This window comes from Columba livia, chromosome 2, assembly GCF_036013475.1.
Source record: "Columba livia isolate bColLiv1 breed racing homer chromosome 2, bColLiv1.pat.W.v2, whole genome shotgun sequence".
Taxonomy (NCBI): Eukaryota; Metazoa; Chordata; class Aves; order Columbiformes; family Columbidae; genus Columba; species Columba livia.
The window spans coordinates 4,031,865-4,054,515 of record NC_088603.1 but is presented as its reverse complement, the minus strand read 5'-3'; the positions used below and the strand labels follow the sequence as shown (position 1 = coordinate 4,054,515).

Genomic DNA, 22,651 nt, shown 5'->3' with positions numbered 1-22,651 from the left:
GAAATATTGGACTGGGATAATTTTACATTTCTACCAGTCACTACCTATAGTCATAAAATGGGACTGATTCAGAAATTGCTGTTGTGAGCACTATAAAATGTTTTTCTCCATGGAGACAGTACCTGCTACTCCTGAGTTAATGTCAGATGTCATTTGTGTATCTGCATGTCTGGGTAGAAACTGTCATTGGTGACATCAGAGTGGAATAAGTGTGTGTGTGCAACCAAATTTGACAATGAAAACTGTGTGGAAAGCAGTTGGCATCCATTTGCCCCAAAAGAGCAGGTATTTAAGAGCTCAGTAACTTATCTAGACACTCATGGCTGCCCTTGCAATCAAGAGAAAGAAACCAGCATCTCAAAAGTTGTTGGCTCTCAAATGGGTGACTATGGGTGGATCATCTTATGGAGAAGTCTGTTGTGAAAGTGGCTTGGATGTTGTGGACAGGTAACTTCAAACATAATCCTAGTAAAACTCCCAGGAAAAATGTAATTTGAACACAGTTCCATCCTCCAGAGAAGGAGAATGGAAAGCAATTGAGATTCCCTGCCATCCGTAACATAAATACCTTGATTTATGGCCAGGTAGGTGTGTTGCTTTCTGTGCATTCCACATCCTCTCAGCAAAAAGAAAATCACTTGAGGTTTAACAACCGATTTGTTATCCTTTCTAATTAAATGAGTGGAAATAAGGAAACACACCATTTCAGCACAGTCTGGAAATAAAGCTTTGTTTGGAAGCCATTATCCATTGTATTGATCAGGGAGGCTTAATCACAGGCGTAATTTGATGTGTTGGATAGATTAGTCACTTATTAAGAGCACCTGACTGCAGAGCTGAGATTGATCACCAGCTCAAGATAACCAGGTAGATTTGCACTGATAAACAATAACGTCTGTCTTTGCTGTTTTGTCTTCCAACACCCATTCCTTATAGCGGGTATATATGCGTGGGTGATACCGATACTTTCTTTTCAAATTAAATCTCTGTGTTTCTGGTCCTGGTAGTAGGTGCCAATTGCTTTTTTTGCTGTCAGCAGTCCTGGACCACAGACCTGTTGTTTATTACTAGCGGGATGGGAGTCTCTCTGTTCCCTATTAGGAGTGTGATTCAGTGTCGGTGAAGTCACCCACATTTAAATAGTCTTTAGCAGAGACACAGGAGACAAACATGGGTCACAAAACCATGGTGAGAACAGCTGAACTTTTCAGCACAGGAAGGGCTGCAGAAGCTACAACTGGGGAGAAAACAGCAGAGTAGACCAGTTTAAGCTGGTTGCGTGTACAGAGGGGAATAAAACGATTGTGAGATCGAAGTCTGAACTTTAAAGGAAGTTTGCAACCATCAGAGGATACTGAACAGCCTTTCTGGAGGTTTGCAGGAACAAATCTTTTATTTGCTTCGTGGTAGAGCTTGCTCACTTTATGAAAGGGTGTGTAGGATGCTGGGTTGGATTTCATGGGCAGGACTGTCCTTGCAGTCTGTTATCCTTTTACCTCCATGCTGAAATATCTAGTAAAGATGTAAAGTGATAGTTGTGATTCAATACAGAATTAGATTCTTTATCATTAAAATCAAGACTAAGTAGACTGAGGTCAGTTTGTTTCCCATGGGTAAACAACAATCGTATGGGAATAACACCTGGTGAGGGATTTATTTCACTTGATATTTGGTAGCTCTAGTGTATTCTGGCCAAGTGTAGGCATCTCTTTTAGGATGTGATGAATCATGTTCAAATTGTCTTACCTGTTGATGAGATCTTCATTTACTATGAGGGGATTCTTAATGATCAGCTCAACTTTGTTGGAAATAACCCCAGTTCACATGATTCCTGTCCTGGTGTTCACTGGCTGGAAGGGGATTTGGCCTAATGAGGTGAAGTCCCAATTACATCATAAATCTCATCGTCCACATACAGAATTGCATTTCAGGAAGCTAAACTTTGGCTTGCATATTTGTTAGATGATCTTTCCAGCCCTTTGGCCCCCAAAGAGTGCTTACAATATAATTTGAGCCATTATTAAAAAAAATGTACTGAAAAACCTGTTACTGTGTCAGTGGCAGGATTCTTCCCTACTCAATGCAGGACATAATGCACAAAATGCCTCATCCCAATCTCAGTGCAGACTGTGTTCCTCAAGTACCTAAAACTCAACTCAGTGAGGTTGTTTGCACCATTCCTATGAAGTGATGTAGAAGACTTTTTGCTGGGTTTTGACACGTCGGAAAATGAGTTTGGGTTATTCCTCCGCTTATCACACAGACAAGGATAAAGTGCTGCTGGATTGCATCACACACAGATGTACCTGGGTGTTGAAGTAATGAAATTTATAGTTTTGTTATCTATGTGGTGTCTGGTTTCCCTTGCAGAAAACGGGCCATTCTCAGGGCAGGCATGGCTGGGATGCACTAGAGAAAATACCGTGAATGACACAGGTCACATCTGCTTGTAACGATGTCATGCAAATGTGAATCATTAGCTGTGGATGCCTTAATTTCCCACCCTAAGCATGTTTTTGTCCCACTCCATGCTCATCTCACAGATGGTCTCCCTGCAAGCTTTACCTCACTTGATATCCATAGATTATTCCAACTACAGCAGTACTGTTGCTGCAGTTAAGGTGATTCCTGGCCTTAGTTTTCCTCCTTTAAGGTATAAATATTAATATTTTCCTATCTAGAAGGGGTAAGGTAAGGACAAAAAAATTGAAAGCTGTCCAGCTATTTTATGATTCATACTTATAAAAGTACTGTAGCAAGAGAGAGGAATAGGAAATGCAGTATTTTGGCGGTAGCTACAATTTAAATTCTTATGAAGCTACTATATGTCTGGGTAGAAATAATATCCCAAAAGAGAAAATTCATGTCATCCAGTTTAGGTGCCTCTTCTCTTTCTCCACCTTTCTTCTCCCAAATAAATCTGTGCATAGTATCATACACTAATTTGCAATGACTTTGGGTGCAGACTTTTGTGGATGGTGTTTTTCCGTGAGCTGCAGAAGTGTAAGTGAAATGAGCTCAGAACTTCACAGCTGGAGGTTCTCAGCATCTTACGGAGTCAGATCAGTATTAGTCTCTCTGTTCCCCCCAGTTCAGTAGCATGGAGACAGCTGAGAAGATTTTCTAAGTGTCATCGAAAATTGCCAAGAGCCATCAAGGACCTGCTAGAGTTGAGTTGCTTCTGGTACCTTAAAAGTACTTCAGCACTGCACTTTATATTTGCAATCTAGACCTGTCCATCTTTCCAGCAGGATTTGAAACCCAATCAAAAAGTCATAAAAGTGGAAAATATAAAAAAAAAAAAAAAAAAGAGTGCCAATCCCCCTCCGAATGCCTGTTCATATCTGCTTAACTTCTACATGCTTCACACTTGTTGTGGGCAATAGATCTGAGTCCTGCAAGCTCGTCACCAGCATCATCACATGCAAACGAATCCCAGTGGGAAATGGTCCACATTGTTTATTGCCTATAAATTGCTTTTGCTACTCCACAGGCCTAGAGAAGAGGCTGGCTTGAAAAGCCAAATTTGGAGCTTGAGGTTCTGTGTTAGTCTCCCTTGAAGAAGTTAAGGCGTGTTTGATGGGCGAAGAAGCAGTGAACATATGGAAATTAAATGTCAAGCTGGAAAAACGTTAATGAAGTTTAAATGAGGAGTCTGTTTATTCATCACCATCTGCTTATGGTGCAGTAAGATAAGAAATAATTAATAGTTCCTTGCTTGCAAAAGTTCAAGTGAATTCTCACCTTCCAGTTGCATAAGACCTCCAGGGATAGCTGATGTGTCAGTTGGATTTGTATGACGGGTTATCAGCAGCTCCCCAGATGCTCCATCACTGGACCAGGCACTACATGGCTGATGACAACACAAGTGCCTGAGTTAGCACACAGAGCAGGGTGGAGAAAGGGGGTGGATGGACCCAGGGCTGGGGACGTGCTGTATTTTCTGGCTGCATCAGGGTTGTGGTTCATCTCTGAGACTTGTTAAGGACTCATGTGGGTGCACCTTGCACCTTCACCTGCATGAGGATGGATGTTTTCATTAGCAAAAGGCCACTGGTTTAAGCTCATTAGCAGTGAGGTCATTTAGATGAGCCACTAAACTGGCAGATTTGAAGTGTGGCAGCTTCCAGGGGAAAGATACATCTTGGCAGATGTCCCAGGGGGTCTCTGTATAATAATATAAGGTGGCGATGGTGTAGCCAGAGGAGAGACCTGTCCTCAGGCTGAGAAGGTCTGCAGGGAGGCTTTGCTTGCAGGGGAGTCAGGCGCATGCGGTGGTTTGCGCCTGTTGTCCCAGCTGTGTCGGGAGGCACAGTCTGTCAGGTTGCTTGAGCCCAGGGTTCGAGTCCCACAGAGCAGTGCTGAGGCTGCCAGTGTTGTGTTCGGTGTTGAAACCCCAGAGGGGTGGGGCGGGGGGCACCAGTGTAGTCATTGAGTATTGAATTCGGAGTAGAAAACTCCGTGACCGGAGTCCTGATGCAGAATAAACGCTTGCAGGCCTGGGCAATACAAAGAGATGCGGGCTCTAGAAATTTAGAGAACAACTACAATGTATTAAGTACTGTCCGGGCACAGATGAGGAGCAAGTTGAGAGTGTATGGGTGAGAATTAAGGGGCAGGCTGGCAGGGGAGATACTGTTGTGGGTGTGTATTACAGACAACTAGATCAAGGTCAGGAAGCTGATGAGGCCTTCTACAAGCAGCTGAGAGCAGCCTCACAATCACAGGTCCTGGTTGTCATGGGGGATTTTAACTTCCCTGATGTCTGCTGGAAGGACTACTCAGCCAGCCAGCCACAGTCCAGGAGGTTCCTCCAGTGCATTGAAGATAACTTTCTTATGCAAATGGTGCAGGAGCTGACCAGGAGACGTGCACTGCTGGACCTCATCCTCACTAACAAGGAGGGTCTGGTTGAAGTGGCAAAGGTTGAGGGCTGCCTTGGTTGCAATGCCCATGAAGCGGTGGAGTTCAGGATCTTGTGTGGAAGGAGCAGAGTAGCAAGCAGAATTGCAACCCTGGACTTTAGCAGGGCAAACTTTGGCCTTTTCAAGCAATTGCTAGAGAAAATCCCATGGGCAAGGCTGCTTGAAGGTAAAGGGGCCCAAGATAGTTGGTTAATATGCAAGGATTTCTTCTACCAAGCTCAAGATCAGAGCATCCCGACACGTAGGAAGTCAAGGAAGGGAGCCAGGAGACCTGCGTGGTTAAACAGGGAACTGCCGGGTAAGCTCAGGTGGAAGAGCAGAGTTTACAGATCATGGAAGGAGGGGCTGGCCACTTGGGAAGAATACAAGGCTGTTGTCAGGGGATGTAGGGAGGTAACTAGGAAAGCTAAGGCCTCATTAGAATTAAAGCTGGCATGAGGGGTCAAGGACAACAGAAAGAGCTTTTTCAAATACGTGGCAGATAAAAGTAACACCAGAGGCAATGTAGGCCCACTGATGAATGAGGTGGGTGCCCTGGTGACAGAAGATACAGAGAAGGCAGAGTTACTGAATGCCTTCTTTGTTTCTGTCTACTCTGCCGGAGGCTGTCCTGAGGAGACCGTACCCCTGAGGCCCTAGAGGAAGTCAGGACGTTGCAAGAATTTGCCTTGGTTGATGAGGACTGGGTTAAGAAACAATTAGGCAATCTGAACATCCACAAATCCATGGGCCCAGATGGGATGCAACCACGGGTGCTGAGAGAGCTGGCTGACATCATTGCTGGACCAGTCTCCATCATCTTTGCCAAGTCCTGGGAGACGGGAGAGGTGCCTGAGGACTGGAGGAAAGCTAACGTCACCCCAGTCTTCAAAAAGGGCAAGAAGGAAGACCCAAGTAATTATAGACTGGTCAGCCTCACCTACATCCCTGGGAAAGTAATGGAATGACTTATCCTTGGTGCCATCTCAAGGTATATCAAGGATAAGAGGGTCATTAGGGGCAGTCAACATGGCTTCACCAAGGGGAAGTCAGGCTTAACCAACCTCATAGCCTTTTATGAAGATATAATGAGGTGGATAGATGATGGCAGGGTGGTGGATGTGGTCTACCTTGACTTCAGTAAAGCGTTTGACACGGTCTCCCACAGCATTCTCATAGCTAAACTGAGGAAGTGTGGTCTGGACGATCGGGTAGTGAGTTGGACTGCAAACTGTCTGAAGGAAAGAAGTCAGAGAGTCGTGGTCAATGGGGCAGGGTCCAGTTGGAGGCCTGTATCTAGTGCAGTGCCTCAAGAGTCAGTGCTGGGGCCAGTACTGTTCAATATATTAATCAATGACTTGGATGAGGGACTAGAGTGTACTATCAGCAAGTTTGCTGATGACACCAAGCTGGGAGGAGTGGTGACACTGGAAGCTGTGCTGCCATCCAGAGACCTGGACAGGCTGGAGAGCTGGGCAGGGAAAAAATTAATGAAATATAACAAGGGCAAATGTAGAGTATTGCATCTGGGTAGGAACAACCCCAGGTTCCAGTATAAGTTGGGGAATGATCCATTAGAGAGCAGTGTAGGGGAAAGGGACCTGGGGATCCTGGTGGACAGAAGGATGAGCATGAGCCAGCACTGGGCCCTTGTGGCCAAGAGGGCCAATGGTACCTGGGGTGTATTTGAAAGGGGGTGGTCAGTAGGTTGAGAGAGGTTCTCCTTCCTCTCTACTCTGCCCTGGTGAGACCACACCTGGAATATTGTGTCCAGTTCTGGGCTCCTCAGTTCAAGGACAGGGAACTGCTGGAGAGGGTCCAGCGTAGGGCAACCAAGATGATTAAGGGAGTGGAGCACCTCCCTTATGAGGAAGGACTGAGGGAGCTGGGTCTCTTTAGTTTGGAGGAGACTGAGGGGTGACCTCATTAATGTTTACAAATATACGAAGGGTGAGTGTCAGGAGGATGGAGCCAGGCTCTTCTCAGTGACAAACAATGGTAGGACAAGGGGTAATGGGTTTAAGCTGGAACATAAGAGGTTCCACTTAAACTTGAGAAGAAACTTCTTCTCAGTGAGGGTAACAGAGCACTGGAACAGGCTGCTCAGGGAGGTTGTGGAGTCTCCTACTCTGGAGACATTCAAACCCGTCTGGACACTTTCCTGTGTAGCCTTATCTGGGTGTTCCTGCTCCGGTGGGGGGATTGCACTGGATGAGCTTTTGAGGTCCCTTCCAATCCCTAGCATTCTATGATTCTATGACTCTTGTGAGCCCTCAGCCACAAGTCAAAGTTCTTATCAGATGCTGTTGGATAATCAGTGTGGCCTCCAGGTGTCATTTCAGAATTGTGTAGGGTTCTCATAAGTCTTGTACCATACCCATCACCCCCTCTAAAACCTCATCTATCCTGGGACATCAGGAATCTCATGAAATCACTACTGCTGGTCAGCTCAATCAAGCCTTGATGATCCAGTCAACAAATACAACGAAGTCTAGGGAGCAATTTGGAAGAGTCTTAACCAGATACCTACATTTGATATTAATGATCTCTTTGAAGACAAAGGGACATTCAGGATTCCTTTCCATGTTGTCTTTCCTTAGTTTTTTGTTTACTGTATTTTATTACTCTGGTTTAAGTGATAAAAGGGCCTCCTGGTTTCAGTCTTGCTCTGATCAGCAGCATTGGGCAGCTTCCAGATATGACATCAGTCCTCTCCATTCCTGGACAATGCGGCCTCTCCTACAAGAGAGGAAAATTCAGCCATGTGACATTAAGATCTTAAACCCCAGATTCTCATTTATCAATCTTGGAGGATCAGTACCAGAGTCCAGGTGTCTTTCATTTAACAGATTTTTTTCCTCCAGTTATTGGATAGTGTCCATGACACTCGGCTGGGACAGGCCACTGCATGGTGTCTCCAAATGATCTTCCTTCATTAATGCTTTCTTCATCTGCTCTGGAACACTTCCCAGCCACCAACACTTCATGCTGCAGCTCTTACAGATGTGTAGCCTCCTCTCTGGAAATTCAAAATAAAAGAAATCTGCCCTGTATTTTTCAGATGATAACCTTCTCCTCACCACACTAGGAAATCTGGCGTCTAAAACACGATAAGAAAGCACATGTTGCCATGGTGGTAAACCCAGGTTCAACCATAGATGTAAGGAGCCCTTAGACTTTTGTGTTGACTACTTTGGTCCAGTCCAAGGTGGATGGCCATTCTTTCAGGCCATGAGTCTCTTTCTCAGGAAAGAATTCCCAAAAATGTTTTCCCTACAAAGCTGTTATTTGGCTGTCCGTCATTTCTTGGAAACCTGCTGCTCAAGAAAGGTGCATCTCTCCACTGATTCCCAGTTGAGTAGTGGTACCTCCTTGCTGCTCTCTGAGCCTACCCTATAACCTGAAGTCCAGACACCCACCAGCAACAGGATAAAGTTCAAACACAGATCTACACAGCACCCCATCATTCTTCCCTGAAGAGCTAAGACCTGACTTTTGCCTTGAACTCACATTTTTCATGACACAGTCACAAGATAAAACTTTACAACATCTGTTTTCTGCCTTAATATGCTGTAGGAATGGAGGATTTTCTTTTGTTTTGCCTGTTGCTGACATGTCCTGGCTGCAAGCTTTCTGACAAACAGCGGTGTTTATTTGACATGGGAACAGCTGTCTTGTGGCTTGTCAGGATTAACAACCATTTAGTGGACATAAGTCTCCTACTGAAAAAGTCATTTTAGTTTGGAGAATATGTAGCATTTTTAAATGCCATCAGACCTTCTGGTTATTTCTTCTTTTCCTTTAGCGTGGGATAATATATAAATGCACACGGCCTTAGTTATGCAAAGGCTATAAAAATAAGGAGAAAATGCCATTGCTACAGACCAATGGAAAGAGAATGCAAAGCATTTTCAAAGCTCTGGATAATTGTTCAGATGAAATCCATCTATGGAGAGCTTTAGTTTTGACAACGGCTTCTATTTGTCCTCCTCACATTCCATCAGATTTCTGGTTAAGAAATCTCTCCTTCCTCATATTTTTTTTATTTTAATTTTTGTTTTCCTGCTGATTGTATCAGAGCATCTCCATGACCATTTTTACATAGGATAAATACACTGGAAAACATTGCATATGCCATAAGTTATGTTAAATTCCCATTGCAATATACGGCCAAGATCCAAAACCTGCTGGTGCTGGTGGAGATTTTTGCACTGATTTCACTGTGCAGTGGACTTTCTGTAATCTGGATGCCTTTATTTCTTGATATCAAGACCTTTTAACATAGGAAAGTGAAATTGTGGAGAACATGAAAAGTTGAGGTCAGAGGTACCACGCTTTACATCCACCTGGCCTAAGTAAGGTTTCTATTATGGAAAGCTTTTAAATTATTGATGTCTCATAAATATAGTTTTTCTTTTCTCTTGCCTTCTAGCCATTGAATATGCCTCAATGTGAAACCAAAGCTTTCTGGTCCCTCATGTCCCTTCCTACAGAGGTACAGGGCTTCCACACAACTTTTCCTGCTTCTGCAGATGTTCCTCTATGTTTATGAGTGAGAAGCACATTTCCAGCACAAACACCAGCACATTTAATAAGCAAGAACCAAATCATGAAGATTTTACATGATGAAGCTCTCTCCAGCTTTGCTTAAGGGTTGCAGTATCTTTCCAGTAGCAAGACAGGCAGTCTGTGGCTTACAGTTTGTAGAGGAACCTTCCATTGTACCCTTCCTTTTTTTTCAGTGGAGTGTCATATCTTAGCCTAATATTTGCTGTGAAGAAGGGCAACACAGTATTGGCTGAAAAACTCCTCCATTGCAAGGCACATCATTTGGTCTTGAAGGTACGGGATGACCTTTAAATCATCAGCAGCATAAGATTCCTCCTAATTATGCCATAATTACTGTTGGAGAGACCTCTCTACAGCTTATTCTAGGTTGATAAACCATGAGCACATTGCCAAGGGTAGCTGTCACTTGCCGGTTTGCCTTCAATGAACAAGTCAAGCTGAGCTGATCAGTGGCTTTGCATTTCATTAGAGTGGCTAGATCTCCTGAGCTCTCATCTTGATGCTATCATTCAAGATGCCATAGACATTAAAGCAAGTCGAGGAATTCATGGAAATTGGACTAACCTTTGCAAAGCTGAAGAAAAGTCTCCTGACTCTCACAGCCCTTGAACCATTAGTAAAAGATGCTGTGCTCATGTCTTGTCTTTCCTTGACCTGTTTTATTAGGAAGACCCAAACCATCTTTAATGTTTTCCTTCTCATGACATCACTGTCTCCTTCTGGTAGGCAACAGAATGAGGTATGGAGAAGCTACAGCCTGAGTGAGTCTCATTTTAGATCTCACTTCATCAGAGTAGTCACTCTTGGCTTCCCAACAGCCAAAAAAGCATTGCTAGAGGTTGAGCTTAGTAACCTTCACTATGAATTGCTGTCTGGAGGTGCCAACATGGGAAAAGCAGGATAGGAAGAGTAGATACCTAGATTCAAAGTCTAGTTCTTAATAAATCCAGTTCTCTACAGCTTTTGGAAAATGAGGGGGGTTTGAGTGAAGAATGAGGAAGCCCTGGAATAATCCCTTAAGCATGGTCCATGTCAGAGCACTAGAAATCTGTCTCTTGTTTAGATGCTGGTGAGGAGATAAGTTATGTTTTTGACAACCCGTTTGTAAATCTTTGTCTTAAATCTTGTGTCTTTAGTTTCAGTTTACATGTTCTGGAATTAGGCAGAAGGGCTCAGATCACAAATTTGATTTATAAAATTGGTGATCTGGAGGGATGAAGAAAGTCATGTGTTTATTTAATTTGTTGGTTAAAGAAAGGCTGAAAGATTAGAAACTTTTATTTTAAAAAAATAACTTGTTTCCTGCTAGATGTTGATGATGGAAAAACTCGTAGGATTTTCATGTTTAAAAATAATCCTCCAGAAATAGACTCTGGTGATTTCTTTCACGTTGTTTAGAATGACTCAGTCTGGGGGCTTAAGGTGATTTTGCCTTCATATGCCTGGAGTCAAATTTCTGCAAACGTTTAGGAAGAAAGATATGTTTTAACATATCCTGTTGAGTGCTTGGACAGCTTCTACTGGAAGCCAGTGCAGAACTGCAAAGCAGTTTTTATAGCAAGTAACAGTGTTCTTGTTACTCTCCAGCTTGTACCGATTAGGAGAAATTAAATCGATGCCTGTCTTGCCACAGATATTGAAGCAAAGTCCAAGGTACGCTCTGATCACTTACCCTCAATCTGGGGATCCTTTTTGCTTTCTGTGATTGCCCAAGTCCGTTTTCTGTTGAGCTGGGACTTCAGATCCCTCCCTGAGGGATGGGTAAAGGAGCATCAGTGCACGACGAAGAGCACCTCAATGGTGGGAAGGAGATGCTACAGTGTCAGGACTTTGCGTGCCCTGGCAGGATTGTGGTTTTCCTTCAGCTAAATAATTTCTCTGTTACATTCTGCCTATAGTGCTGGAGCGATAGCGGGTGGCATGACAGGCAAAAAATATCCAAATTAAATGCAAAGCCCTGACAAGTTGAAAGGGGAGCTCCGAGGGGATGGGTTTGCTTCAGAGCAGACTGTCAGTGTTGATATAAATAAGCAAGTGATGAGATGGAGTTGGGGAAGGAGAGATGCCCACAGGGTGCCTAAATGGGGCTGGGGGAGAGGAGAGCACAGCAGTAAATACAGGAGGGAAAGGGTTGAATTTTGCGGGGAAGATTCATTCAGTGAAATCTTTGAGCCAAAGTACCCCCGGTCAAACCCAATCTGTCACAGAAAAATAAGGTAAAACTCTATTTTGAGAGTCCACAACAGGGCAGGATGGGGTAGAATTAAAAGCATGAAAGATACAAGGGAGAAATCATAGGGAACTGCTTCCATGCTAGAAGCAACTAAACAGGCTAGAACACTTAGCTTGAAAAAGAGATGCCTGGAGAGGGATGTGAAAGAGGATATTGTGGTTAGGTCATGAATATTTCTGTCTTTGTAAAAGAACTAGGCAATTCCTAATGGAACCAGCAGTGAGCAGAATCAAAGTGAATTCAGAAAAAGGATGTGTTTTTTTCTTTCAGTGGACACTTAAACTGTGCAACTCCAAAAATTTCCATGAGTTCAGAAGCAAAATCAAATTGCATTTAATTCAAAAGGTTTATGAAAGAAAAAGAATCTATCTGAGGTTTTTTTTTTTATTATTGCATACAACTTTTAAGATTTAAGTAGAACTTTATCCCTGATTTAAGAAGTCTTTGCTCATTGGAGTCTGGGGCAGTAGTAGTAATCCAAGGCTGATGATGGGTTTTCTTAGACTCTACTATGATTACATTCAAGCTGCCTGTCCAGGACCAAGTAGATTGTTGCATGGACCATCTTTTGGGATCTGTTTTCTTCAGTCAGGCAAAAACTCAGCGCTCAACTGAGACAGGAAGGTTGATGCAATGATAATTTATTGTAATGAGACCAAACTAGGCAAACTATGGGTGACCACCCAGACTGCTCTTCTGCATGAGCTTGTTGGTGGGAGAATAAATGTCAACCAATACCTATTTACAATCCTGTGTGAACCTCCTCAGAAGAGACCAGGAGTGACCCCATTCATTAGGGAGAAATTGATGCAAATAAGAGATGTGCTGAAAGGGGTTTTTTTTGCTGATTTAGGAGTTCACCGGGGTTAAGAGAGTGCCTGGCACCAGCCTACTGCCCTTCATTTCTTTCCTCAGCCAAATGTAGTCACATCTCAGAGCCGTGCCAAAGCTCTGGAAGTCACGTATATTCATGAAAAAAGGTTATTCTCTGCTGCTTCCTAGATAAGCTTTGACTGTATATTTGCTGTAAGTGATAGATACGACTCAAATAAATGTTTTTTCATGCTCTAGTCTGCTGGTTCTGCAAACCACTGTATACTTGTGCCTCATGACGATTGACCTGCTTTCTATTTATTAACCTTTTAAAGAGAGAGTAAAGAAGGGCTTGAGCTTTGATTCATGTTTAGTGGAGACAGTGGAAAAGGTGACCACCTTCTGCAGCTCTAGTGGGGTTTCTTAACCCAGTGCAGCTCAGACTGTGTCAGTGGTCTTCAGCTACTTCTTCTGAGCCAGAATCTCCTATAGGAGATCTCTCCTAAGCCCAGCTGAGGCTGGTGCAGACCTTGGCTTCCACTTTTGGGCATTTGGCTTGCGAAGAGGGAGGCTGAGCTGCTGGATGTGAGGATCTGAGCTCTGACATGTGGCCAACCCATTCCTTGAGCAAGGTTTCAGGAACCCTCTTCAAGAGGGAGAGATGTCGTTCCTTGTAATTACACTAATTGCATGGCTTGCAGTGCAGTGATGAGCAGTTTCATCTGCTTGTCTGAATGAAGGTTAAAAGGCAGCTTTGTTAGAATTGCAAAGGATTTCTGCCTCCAGAAGATATTTAGCTCCAGAGAGCACTTCACAATCGTACCAGGCAACAGCAGGACAAACTTGGGTGTCTGGAAGCCACAATTAAAATAATGGTAAATACTCTCTTTTATATATATATATATAATGACAAGCTTTTAAATAGTGCATGAGATTATCCAGGGATGAGGTACTGTCTTGAAAAAGTCATACACTTTTACGCTGCTTCTCCAAACTCACTTGTGATCCTTCCCAAAGCAAAGCACAGCCCTTAGCAGTGTGTTGTTCCTTGGCTTTGGGTCACAGGCAAACGAGCAGAGCAGTTCTTTTGATTGAAATGGAGTTGAAGGGTAGATGTATTCATGGCTCATTTGCACCTGCTGCCTTGGGTAAGGACTGACAAATATCTTTGCGTCCTTCCTGCAGATACTGAGTACAAGGGAGAAGACAACACTGATAATTAATTAATGGAGCATTTAGCAATCGCCAAACGTGATTTGATCAGGCAAAACAAATTGCCATCTTCTATCACATATATGAAGGCCAAGTGATGCTATGGGGAAGAGAGGGATTTCCATTTACCAAGGCACATTGCAGCTGTTTCTGACCTCAAATCATTTTATTGGGTATTGATCTGTCACATTGACATGACTGAATATTGCCTGACAAACTCCTGATGTCAGCAATTTTACAGGATAAGGAGAAAGAAAACCATTTTCTGGAAGGCTATTTGATCAGGATTGTCTGTGTCTTGGTTTGGATGGACTGGCACAAACTTTTCCTGATGTTGTAATGGGATAACTACAGGGCGAGCAGCAAACTTTGGACCACAAATGCAAAGCATCTTGCAGGTATCAATCTTTGTGTTGTTACAATTCATTAAACTCGAGTTACTCATGCAAGATGTCTTCTAGTCATTGGAGAGAACAAAAAATGATTCATTTTCTGAACTACGGTGACATGAACTGGAAGTGAGAGCTCTGGTTTCCATTGGCTTCTTTAGATTTACACATCTGACTTCGAGATGCATAAATTTAGGGATACAAATCCCACCTTTAAAACGTGAATCCTGCCAGGCAGCTACACAAATATTGTCAGCGCATCTAAGGAACAATAAGTAAGAAAGCTGTTATAAGAGCTAATAGGCAGATATGAGCAGCCTTTACAGAGGCAATAGTTTTTAAAGATCCACTTTGTGTGTTTTGCAAGGCCAGTTTTGTGCATCTTCACTTTATTTTAATCAAAGAGAGCTTTTGTTACAAAAGTGAACACCTAAAAGCTTTTTTTCATACATCACTGGTGGTGGTGAAAAATGCTAACACAGAAGAAGATACAGATCACAAAAATTCTCAGAGTGCGTAATTCAGGACATTTAAAAAGCCATTTGATACTATCACCTCGTATTTTATTTCACATTATAACCTGTCCTGAGGTAATGGGTGCACTATAATTTATTGAGGTTGATGGAGGAAAAGATTGTAAAACATGAAAGATTCTGTCATTAAATCATCTATTTTCCATGGGCAGAATATTTAATGTCTTAATACTTTTGGAGCTGCTGGCTGTTTGGTGGCAGATAAGTATGACACTATGGAAACTGAGCTTTGCACCTGATATTAGAAACCTGAAAACTGAATTTTAATGAATACTACAGAAGCGCTTGACGGAGAAGATACCGTCAGTTATTCCGTCTTTCAGGCTCCGATGAACTCACCTCAGGACTTCATTTGAAAATTTCTGTTCACTCATGAAAGAAGGAAGGAAAAAAAACCCTGTAAAATAACTTTGAAAGAGAGCTGAGGGTTCTTTTTCAGCTTCAAAGCATTTTTGTGTGCTCTCTTTATTGATCCGAGACAGCACATTGCCTCAGTCTGAACAGGCTGATGATGACACCAGCCTTCTTCTCAGCTCAAGTGGCAAAAGATGATTTAAAGGAGGAATTTCAGATCGGGATACAATAACCAAGAAATGCAGCTAGGCAGTCGTCTTCATAGTTCCCTAGGAGGAATTTCAGATCGGGATACAATAACCAAGAAATGCAGCTTGGCAGTGGTCTTCATAGTTCCCTTTTCTTGCATGTAAAGTGTATTTTCTCAAAGCTTTCTTCTTCATATTTGAGTTTCTCTTGTTAGGCTGTTGACCTTAACGGCAACGCATTAGTCTCATTTGGGGAAACGTTGCTATCTAATGGGGCATGACAAATAACCAAGAGCAGAGGTGCTATAAAGAGTGAGGTCTGTTGACAACCCATCTATCTACCCCAGGCAGCAATTGAAGTGCCCGTCTGTTGGAAATTTAAACGGGAAAAATAAAATGTTTTCCAAATTCTAGTAAGAACTCTAAAATATGTAACATGCTGAGGCAAAAACACGTCCGATTTTATTTTAATTCAAGTCTTCCAACTCCTTTTGGCTCCAGTGCTAATGTTACATTATTCAACAGCGCAGCATGTATTGTGATATCATTGACGTCTTTTGAGAAAGCAGAAATAAAAGGGCAAAATCAGAACATTATAACTCTCTAGGAAGGACGTGCGATTGTTTTTTTCTCCCTGAAATATCCAGAAAACCTTCAGAAATGCTTAATTCTGAGAAAATTCCTATGTTTTCTCCCTGAAGTTAGCTCCATTGGTTATACCTTAATTCCTAGCTTGGATAGATGGGGAGCATCTCCTGGTGACACACTGTCCCTCTTCAACCTCGGAAGTGTCTTGCGCTTTCTCACTTTTTAAGGAGAAAAACTGCTTCTTGAGAAGGGATTTGGCTCCTTATCTCTTGATTGTCATCAGTGTCCCCTTTCCTGCTGAGCGCATCCCCTGCACAACCATCTCGTTTCAAGGGTCAGAAAAAGGTGGTGACAGAAGTTTGGGGGAAGCAGAGAAGTGGAGCATCGCATGTTCAGACCAGGTGTTTCAATGCAACAGGGAGAGATAAAAGCAAGGAAGAGAGATGTTTAATTAGGCATTTCTGCTTTTTCAATCTAAAAAAGGCACTGTTCTCTATTAACTCTGATTTTCCACGTTCTTGCAGTGATGTGCTGTAATTTCTGTACTGATTTCTGGAAAAACTACAGACATGACCAGTGCTGAATTTTAGGGACCAGGGTAGCTGAAAGCTATGTGTTTAAAGAAAATATTTCTGTGCTTTTCATTCCAAAAGGTGCCTGCACCGAGATAATAGCCTCAATATGCCTTTGCACACCTGCTCTGATCTACCCCGGTTCCTCTGCTCCATAGAGCAGGTACCACTTATGTTTGTTCTACCACCTGCTTTTCTCTCTTCCCCAGGTTGCAGAAGGCAATGGGACAACATCACATGCTGGCCCGAAGCAGAGGTTGGAGAGGTTGTGGTACGGCCGTGCCCGAAATACTTCAGATTCCTCACCACTTTTCTCGGTAAGCAAAAAACACAGACCACGTCTCCCTGAAATGGTTTTATGGTTTCGCTGCCTGTGGGGTTTCACATCATATCACAGGGGAATCTTCTTGGTATAATCAGAGGGAGAAACAAGCTCTTTGCAAAGAGTAAAGGAGGTTTCCAAGCCATACATGAATGCCCAAAGCATTAGAACATGCTTCCTATCCTTCTTGTGGTACCATGTGCTACTCTGGATTGTAGGGATTATACAGGTTGCCCAAAGAGGAGGTGGATGCCCCATCCCTGGAGACATCCCAGGCTAGGCTGGATGGGGCTCTGAGCAACCTGATGTGGTGAAGATGTCCCTCCTCATGGCAGAGGTTGGACTGGATGAGCTTTGAAGGTCCCTTCAACCCAAACCATTCTCTGATTCTAAAACTGGCTCCTGGTGAAATCCAATAATATGGATGTTGTGCGGTGAAAATTGCATCAACCTGTGTAATAGTATGTTTGTTGTACAAAATGAACAGCTTAGCACTGTAATTAATTAAGTCTCTGACATAAAATAAACAAGCTGAACCTGCATGTAATAAAGTATTTTGCTGCTGAAATGACAAATTTGGCCACAGGCCAAGAAATTACCTGACAAATAACGAGCAGGGAAGGTTAATGGAGAAAGGAATTTAACTTACTATTCAGCAGGCCTCAAGGGTCATGCAGCAACTGGCCGCTTTGTCTTCTGGTAGTTTATAGTCATTATTTACTATTTTTATTATAGTAGCCCCACAGGCCTCCATAGAGAATTAAGCTCTTTTGCAGTGGAAATTATGCACCGAGCTGATAAGTCTCCACTTTTACAGCCTTGCAGTCCAAACACAGGTGACAGATTATGAATGGGAGTAAGGATACAATATCATTCCTGTTTAACAGACCAGGACACTACACTGATTAACCAGCACATGCTGATTACATCACTTACCCAAGGCCACACCAAAAATCTTTGCAGATTTCCCCAGAAGGGGAATTCAAAATCCCTGGATTTTGTCCTATCCTAATGCTGTAACCCCCCTGTTTCAAAACTCTACGATAGTTCATCACTGCTGTGTTAACACCCAGGGAAACCTGACAGAAGCTGCTGTAATATCACATCTTGCAGGACAAGACCCCTGTGCATTAGTTCAGCCGTGTGGAATAATTGCCTGCTGTTGATGCTTCGTGCCCTCTTCTGGGCAGAACATTCGCTCACTGGGTTTTAGAGACCCAGCGGAGTTAGTTAAACAGGCATAAATAACTCTTTAAGTAAAGTTTTTAATATTTCATCCCACCAGAGCAGAGCAATGAGGAATATATAATATATATTCAATCATATACATAGTTATATCATTGTGGTTATGTCGACCTTAAGGTAGGGGAAGTGCAGTAGGTTGGGCTTATGAGACTCAAAGAAATTGCTCATTCAGGGGCAACTACTGCTCTTCAGGATGTCCTAGGACATTCTGGTCTCCAGGTTCCCCTGCAGAAAGGTGTAGTTCTCCCATAGTTCATGTGTCATTGGATCCCTCAGGTACCAAAGGGTGTCTGTCTCAAAAAACTAATATTTAGGCATGTGAACGGTTCCTCTTCTGGGATAAGTCCAGACTTCACCAAGAGCAGTTAGGGCATCACTTGGGCTGTGTGTGCTCTTCATGTGCCAGGTCAAGAAAACGACTCAAACACAAGCCAACCCATGACCCACTACCAATGTTATAGTGTGTCTGCTGGCATTTGTGCGGTTCTGTGAGCAGTGGGATCAGCAAATGTCATCTTGCCTTGCAGCTGGCAATGTCAGCAGCCTTCTGGCATGATTTCACATTGCTTTGGATGAGTTTCCTACAGTTAAATGCGGTTTTGTGCATCTGACTGTCATCCAGGGATTCCAGTCACTGGAAAGCTGGCTGGTTTGGTCAAGAGCATGATACATCTCGTCTTAAATTAGCCACTTAAAGAGACCAGATGAACAGCAACGTGGAAATACCGATTTCTCCTCATTTAATATGGTGAAGCACAGAGTGACTTACTTTGTTGGAGAAAGGGTATTCAGCACTCTTAATTTCTGCAGTTTCTAATTCAGGTGGGTCTGTACGAGGCAGGTGTCTAAGATCCTATTAACATCCACAATAATCAAGTCAGTGCAGTCAGCAGACACCTGTCTGTAGGAACATGAGCAACTCTTTAGATGTCATTTGTTGTATTGAATTATTTTCAGTTGAGCATGGTAGAAATGCAGGCACCTGCACTGTAGACGATGAGGGCTCCATTCAGATTCTTAAACATAAACATCTGGTGCCATTTGAGATACTCCGGGGGATCTAAGAAATTCATGAGGATGCCTCAATTGACGCCAAGATACTTTTATTTAGGAAGTTAGTTTCTAACCTGGAATGGCATTCCTATCAACTGATTTTAGAGTTTTCCGTATGAAAACCTATCTGTGAGCTTTAGTCAGTGGTGAGAAACAGGCTTCTTAGAGGTGCAGTTCAGCTGACTTTAAGACTTTGACTTCAGAATGAGCTGAATACCGTCGATAAACCACATATTTATCTCCATTTTCAATTAAATTATAGTAGAGTGGCCCTGGCAGATGTGAGGTCTTAAAATACAGGGGAACACCACCTTTGCAGAGCATACGGGCAAGCATCTCCTCCTGTAAACAGAGAAACTAATGCCATTTCCAACCAGAAACAGCAGCTTTGATTTTCTCTGAGCTCTGCACTTTGTACAATCATATAGGAATGTGGAAAGCACGTATGATCTTAAATAAAGGGAGGGTAAGATTGCCTCTTGTTTCATAGAACTCGTTGCAAAATTAATGCCATTGAAGTTTGTGAAGCAGTTCTTCCTTTGTAGTAGTGAGTATCATTGAACAGCTTTCAAGGAAGTCAATCGTCTGGTTATTGTTTATGTCTTACTCTTTGATCCCTTTTCAGGAACATGAAAGCTTATACCAAGTTGTGATCAAGCTAAAATCTTTTGTATATTTATAGCAGAGAAAAGGTAAAATACTGGGGAACAAAGAGTTAATAGGATTTTACTGCCTAATGGAGAATCTGCTCTTCAAATGACTAATATCCTATCTTAGGGTAAATAAAGGATAAAATATCTCTTGGCATTTAGAACCCTTAAAATGCCTAGCATAGTCCTGATGTCATTTGACATTAAATTTTTATGCCATTCACAAATCCAGAAGATTTTTATTATTTCCTGACATTCGTCAGTACCATGTGAAAGAGATGGATGAAAATCTTTTTGGCACCTTTCATTATTAAAGCGCATTACTTGCTATCCTTTGACCAGAACATTCCAGCTTCCTTTCAATACAGGGAAGATGACATTTATAAGAGGGATTTGTTTCCCACAGTTCCTCCAAAAGCAAATTGTTCGTCGTGCACAAGTTAAACAGTAAAAATCAGCACTGACAGCTCTTAAGCTTCAACTATGAGATTAATTGACTTAAAAGGGCGGGGATGGGAATAACTTAGCTCTGGAATCCCACTCAGCGAGGTGAGATTCTTCTGAGTTTTGAGCTTGCCAAACTCCTTTTTGCTCTGGTGCTCTAAATTTACTTCTGCTCTCCTTTCCCCTCCATCATGATCATCTTTTACTTATTTTTCCTGCTCCACTTCCCTTCCATATCACAAGCAAACAATGGGAATTCTCAGAGCTATTGTGACATTCATGCACAAATAAAGAAAAAGAGATAACGCATGGAAGCGGTCAGGAAACTTATATGAAAATTTGCCCGATGTAGCATAGATCACAGATTGTGACAATACCGCTTTGACTACTCACCTGAAGCATTTATTAGGTTTCCGCATGTCCTCTTGAATATTGGACATCATCATGCCTTGTACCAGTCAGATCCTTGGGCCAGTGTTAGGACGTGGAAGGCTCCTGAGATAAACTATGAGCCACTGGTAGGGCAGCTTCTCCAAGGCTACTCTTGTTCCTCCAGATGGTAGGAGATGACTTGATCACCCTACAGTGGTTTCCAGATATGTTGCCATTGGTTTTTAGTCTCCTTCTTCTGCAGGTGAATGACAAACTAAAGCTGTGAAAGATATATTCTGGCAAACAGAAAACCCATCATACTAGAGAACACTGGAAGGTGGTGGCCTAGTGACACTTGCTCAGTTTAGTAGCACAGAAGGTGAGAGTTTCCATTGCAAGAGTGAAATCAAGGAGGGAAAAGGGTGGTTAAAGCCAATATTCAACAAAACCAGATTGTGCAAACTGCCATGAATAGAGTCATAGGTAGAAACTGGAGGAAGGTTCCAGTGGGGATTTATGTGGGAAGTAAAGACGAACTTTGATGAGCTTTTAATGTGATCAGATGAAGTTAAGGATCCAGGACATCTCCAGGGCTGCTTCTGTGTGTTCTTCTGATGGACCCACCACATTTCATATACAGTAAGCCAAAGATACAGGGAGGGAAGGAGACTGGAATATGTCACTTATTCACTTCCAGGAGGGTGAAGGAGTTGGTTTTACACCTGTTCACTGAATATCCAGATATGATTTGCACATTATGAGCTACAAAGGCAAGCTAAGACTTTGGTCTCAGGTGAATCTTGAGTTGTCTTAGCAAAATTATTCCCCCTCCTTTAAATGTCGTTGCTAAGAATGTTGTCCATCTGGCTCAGGACATTTCCTGGCTTCAAACTTCTGCTTTTTGTCCTGTTTAGCAGTTCCAAATCCTACACGCTGAGAAGCAAATCCTCCAAGTCATATCTGGCTTTGGATTTCCATGGAAGCGATGCTTTTATTGGCTACCTGGAGTCTTAGAACGAGCACAAAGCTGTCTGTGCTTATTGTTGACAGCTTGTACGCACGCTCACAGCTTGTTAAACTGATTTCCATGGTGCTCATTCAGAAGGTTTTGTGCAGTTCTTCAGGCAAGAATTAGGGTGGGATGAGAGTCATGTAACCAGGCTCCCGTGGCTAACGCCAGCTGCAAAAATTGGCAGTTGCATTGTGTGTCACCTCTAAGGTACATATTTGTGCAGAGCAATGCCAAGTGTTTAGGTTTGCTTTATTTTAAATAGGAATTTTGAAATCGCAGGGATATTTACCAGCATTAATTCGTGAAAACAGCAAGCTTCTCTTCTTCTACATGGCGATAGGGATCCAAAAGGTCTTGGCTGCATGAGAAAGGTGATTCAATCAGGGATTTATAAACTCCTGAATTTAAACAAGATCATATATTAATCAAGGTGGGTTTTCTACTGATTTCAGGCTTGCTCCTTTCTGTCTGCGTGGTGCAGGCAATCAGGGTCAGTATAATCTAAAGTTAGCCCTGTGAAAGCTCAGCATTAAATCTGGACAGATATATGGGGTTTCTTCTGCAGTAAACAGACAGTAACATCTCATATGTCCTGGAGACGTTTCTCAGGGGTGTGAATCAGCCTGTGATTTCCTCACTGTTTATGGAGGAAAGTCTATCAGAAAAGACACTCGGGATCTCAGCTATAGGTGGACCAAATCTGCTCATCCACCACCACACAGATAAAATTTTTAGATGTATCTGAATCACTTGTGTGTTTAATATGATTGCAAGTTGTATGCAAATATTGTCTTAAATCTAAAGAACTTGGAAACAAATTCTTGTCTGGATTTACAGTCTTTTAAATCTGGAGTAACTGAAGTTTATACCAGCATTAGCAATCAGAATCTGACCTAAAGTCCTTTTCTGCACAAGCAGAGCCCCAAGACTTGTCTGAGAAATCGTGGATCTTATTATGTTATTGTGGGTTTTTGAAACCATAATCCATGAGGAGGATTATGTCTCCTTATTTATTTATTTATTCATTTATTTATTTGATGTCCTCTTAGCATTCATATTCTTCTTTCAGATAGCGTTTTCATTTGAATTTAAAAGGTATCTTTTTCTCTGTGGTACACTTCAATTCAACAAATACAAATCAAGAGCTCTTTTGTTGTATTTTGTAGTTGTCTTTTTTGGTATTGTGCCCAAAGTTATT

The 22,651-nt window shown here is 42.5% G+C and overlaps 1 protein-coding gene across 1 annotated transcript in view; it reads left to right on the top strand.

Annotated features, from left to right (window-relative positions):
• Positions 1-22,651, top strand: part of VIPR1 (vasoactive intestinal peptide receptor 1) — a 124,440-nt gene that overhangs the window by 45,452 nt on the left and 56,337 nt on the right. Inside the window, exon 3 of the mRNA XM_013369762.3 lies at positions 16,565-16,672. Within this exon, the coding sequence (XP_013225216.3) occupies positions 16,565-16,672 (108 nt within the window). The remainder of the gene's footprint in view (positions 1-16,564; positions 16,673-22,651) is intronic.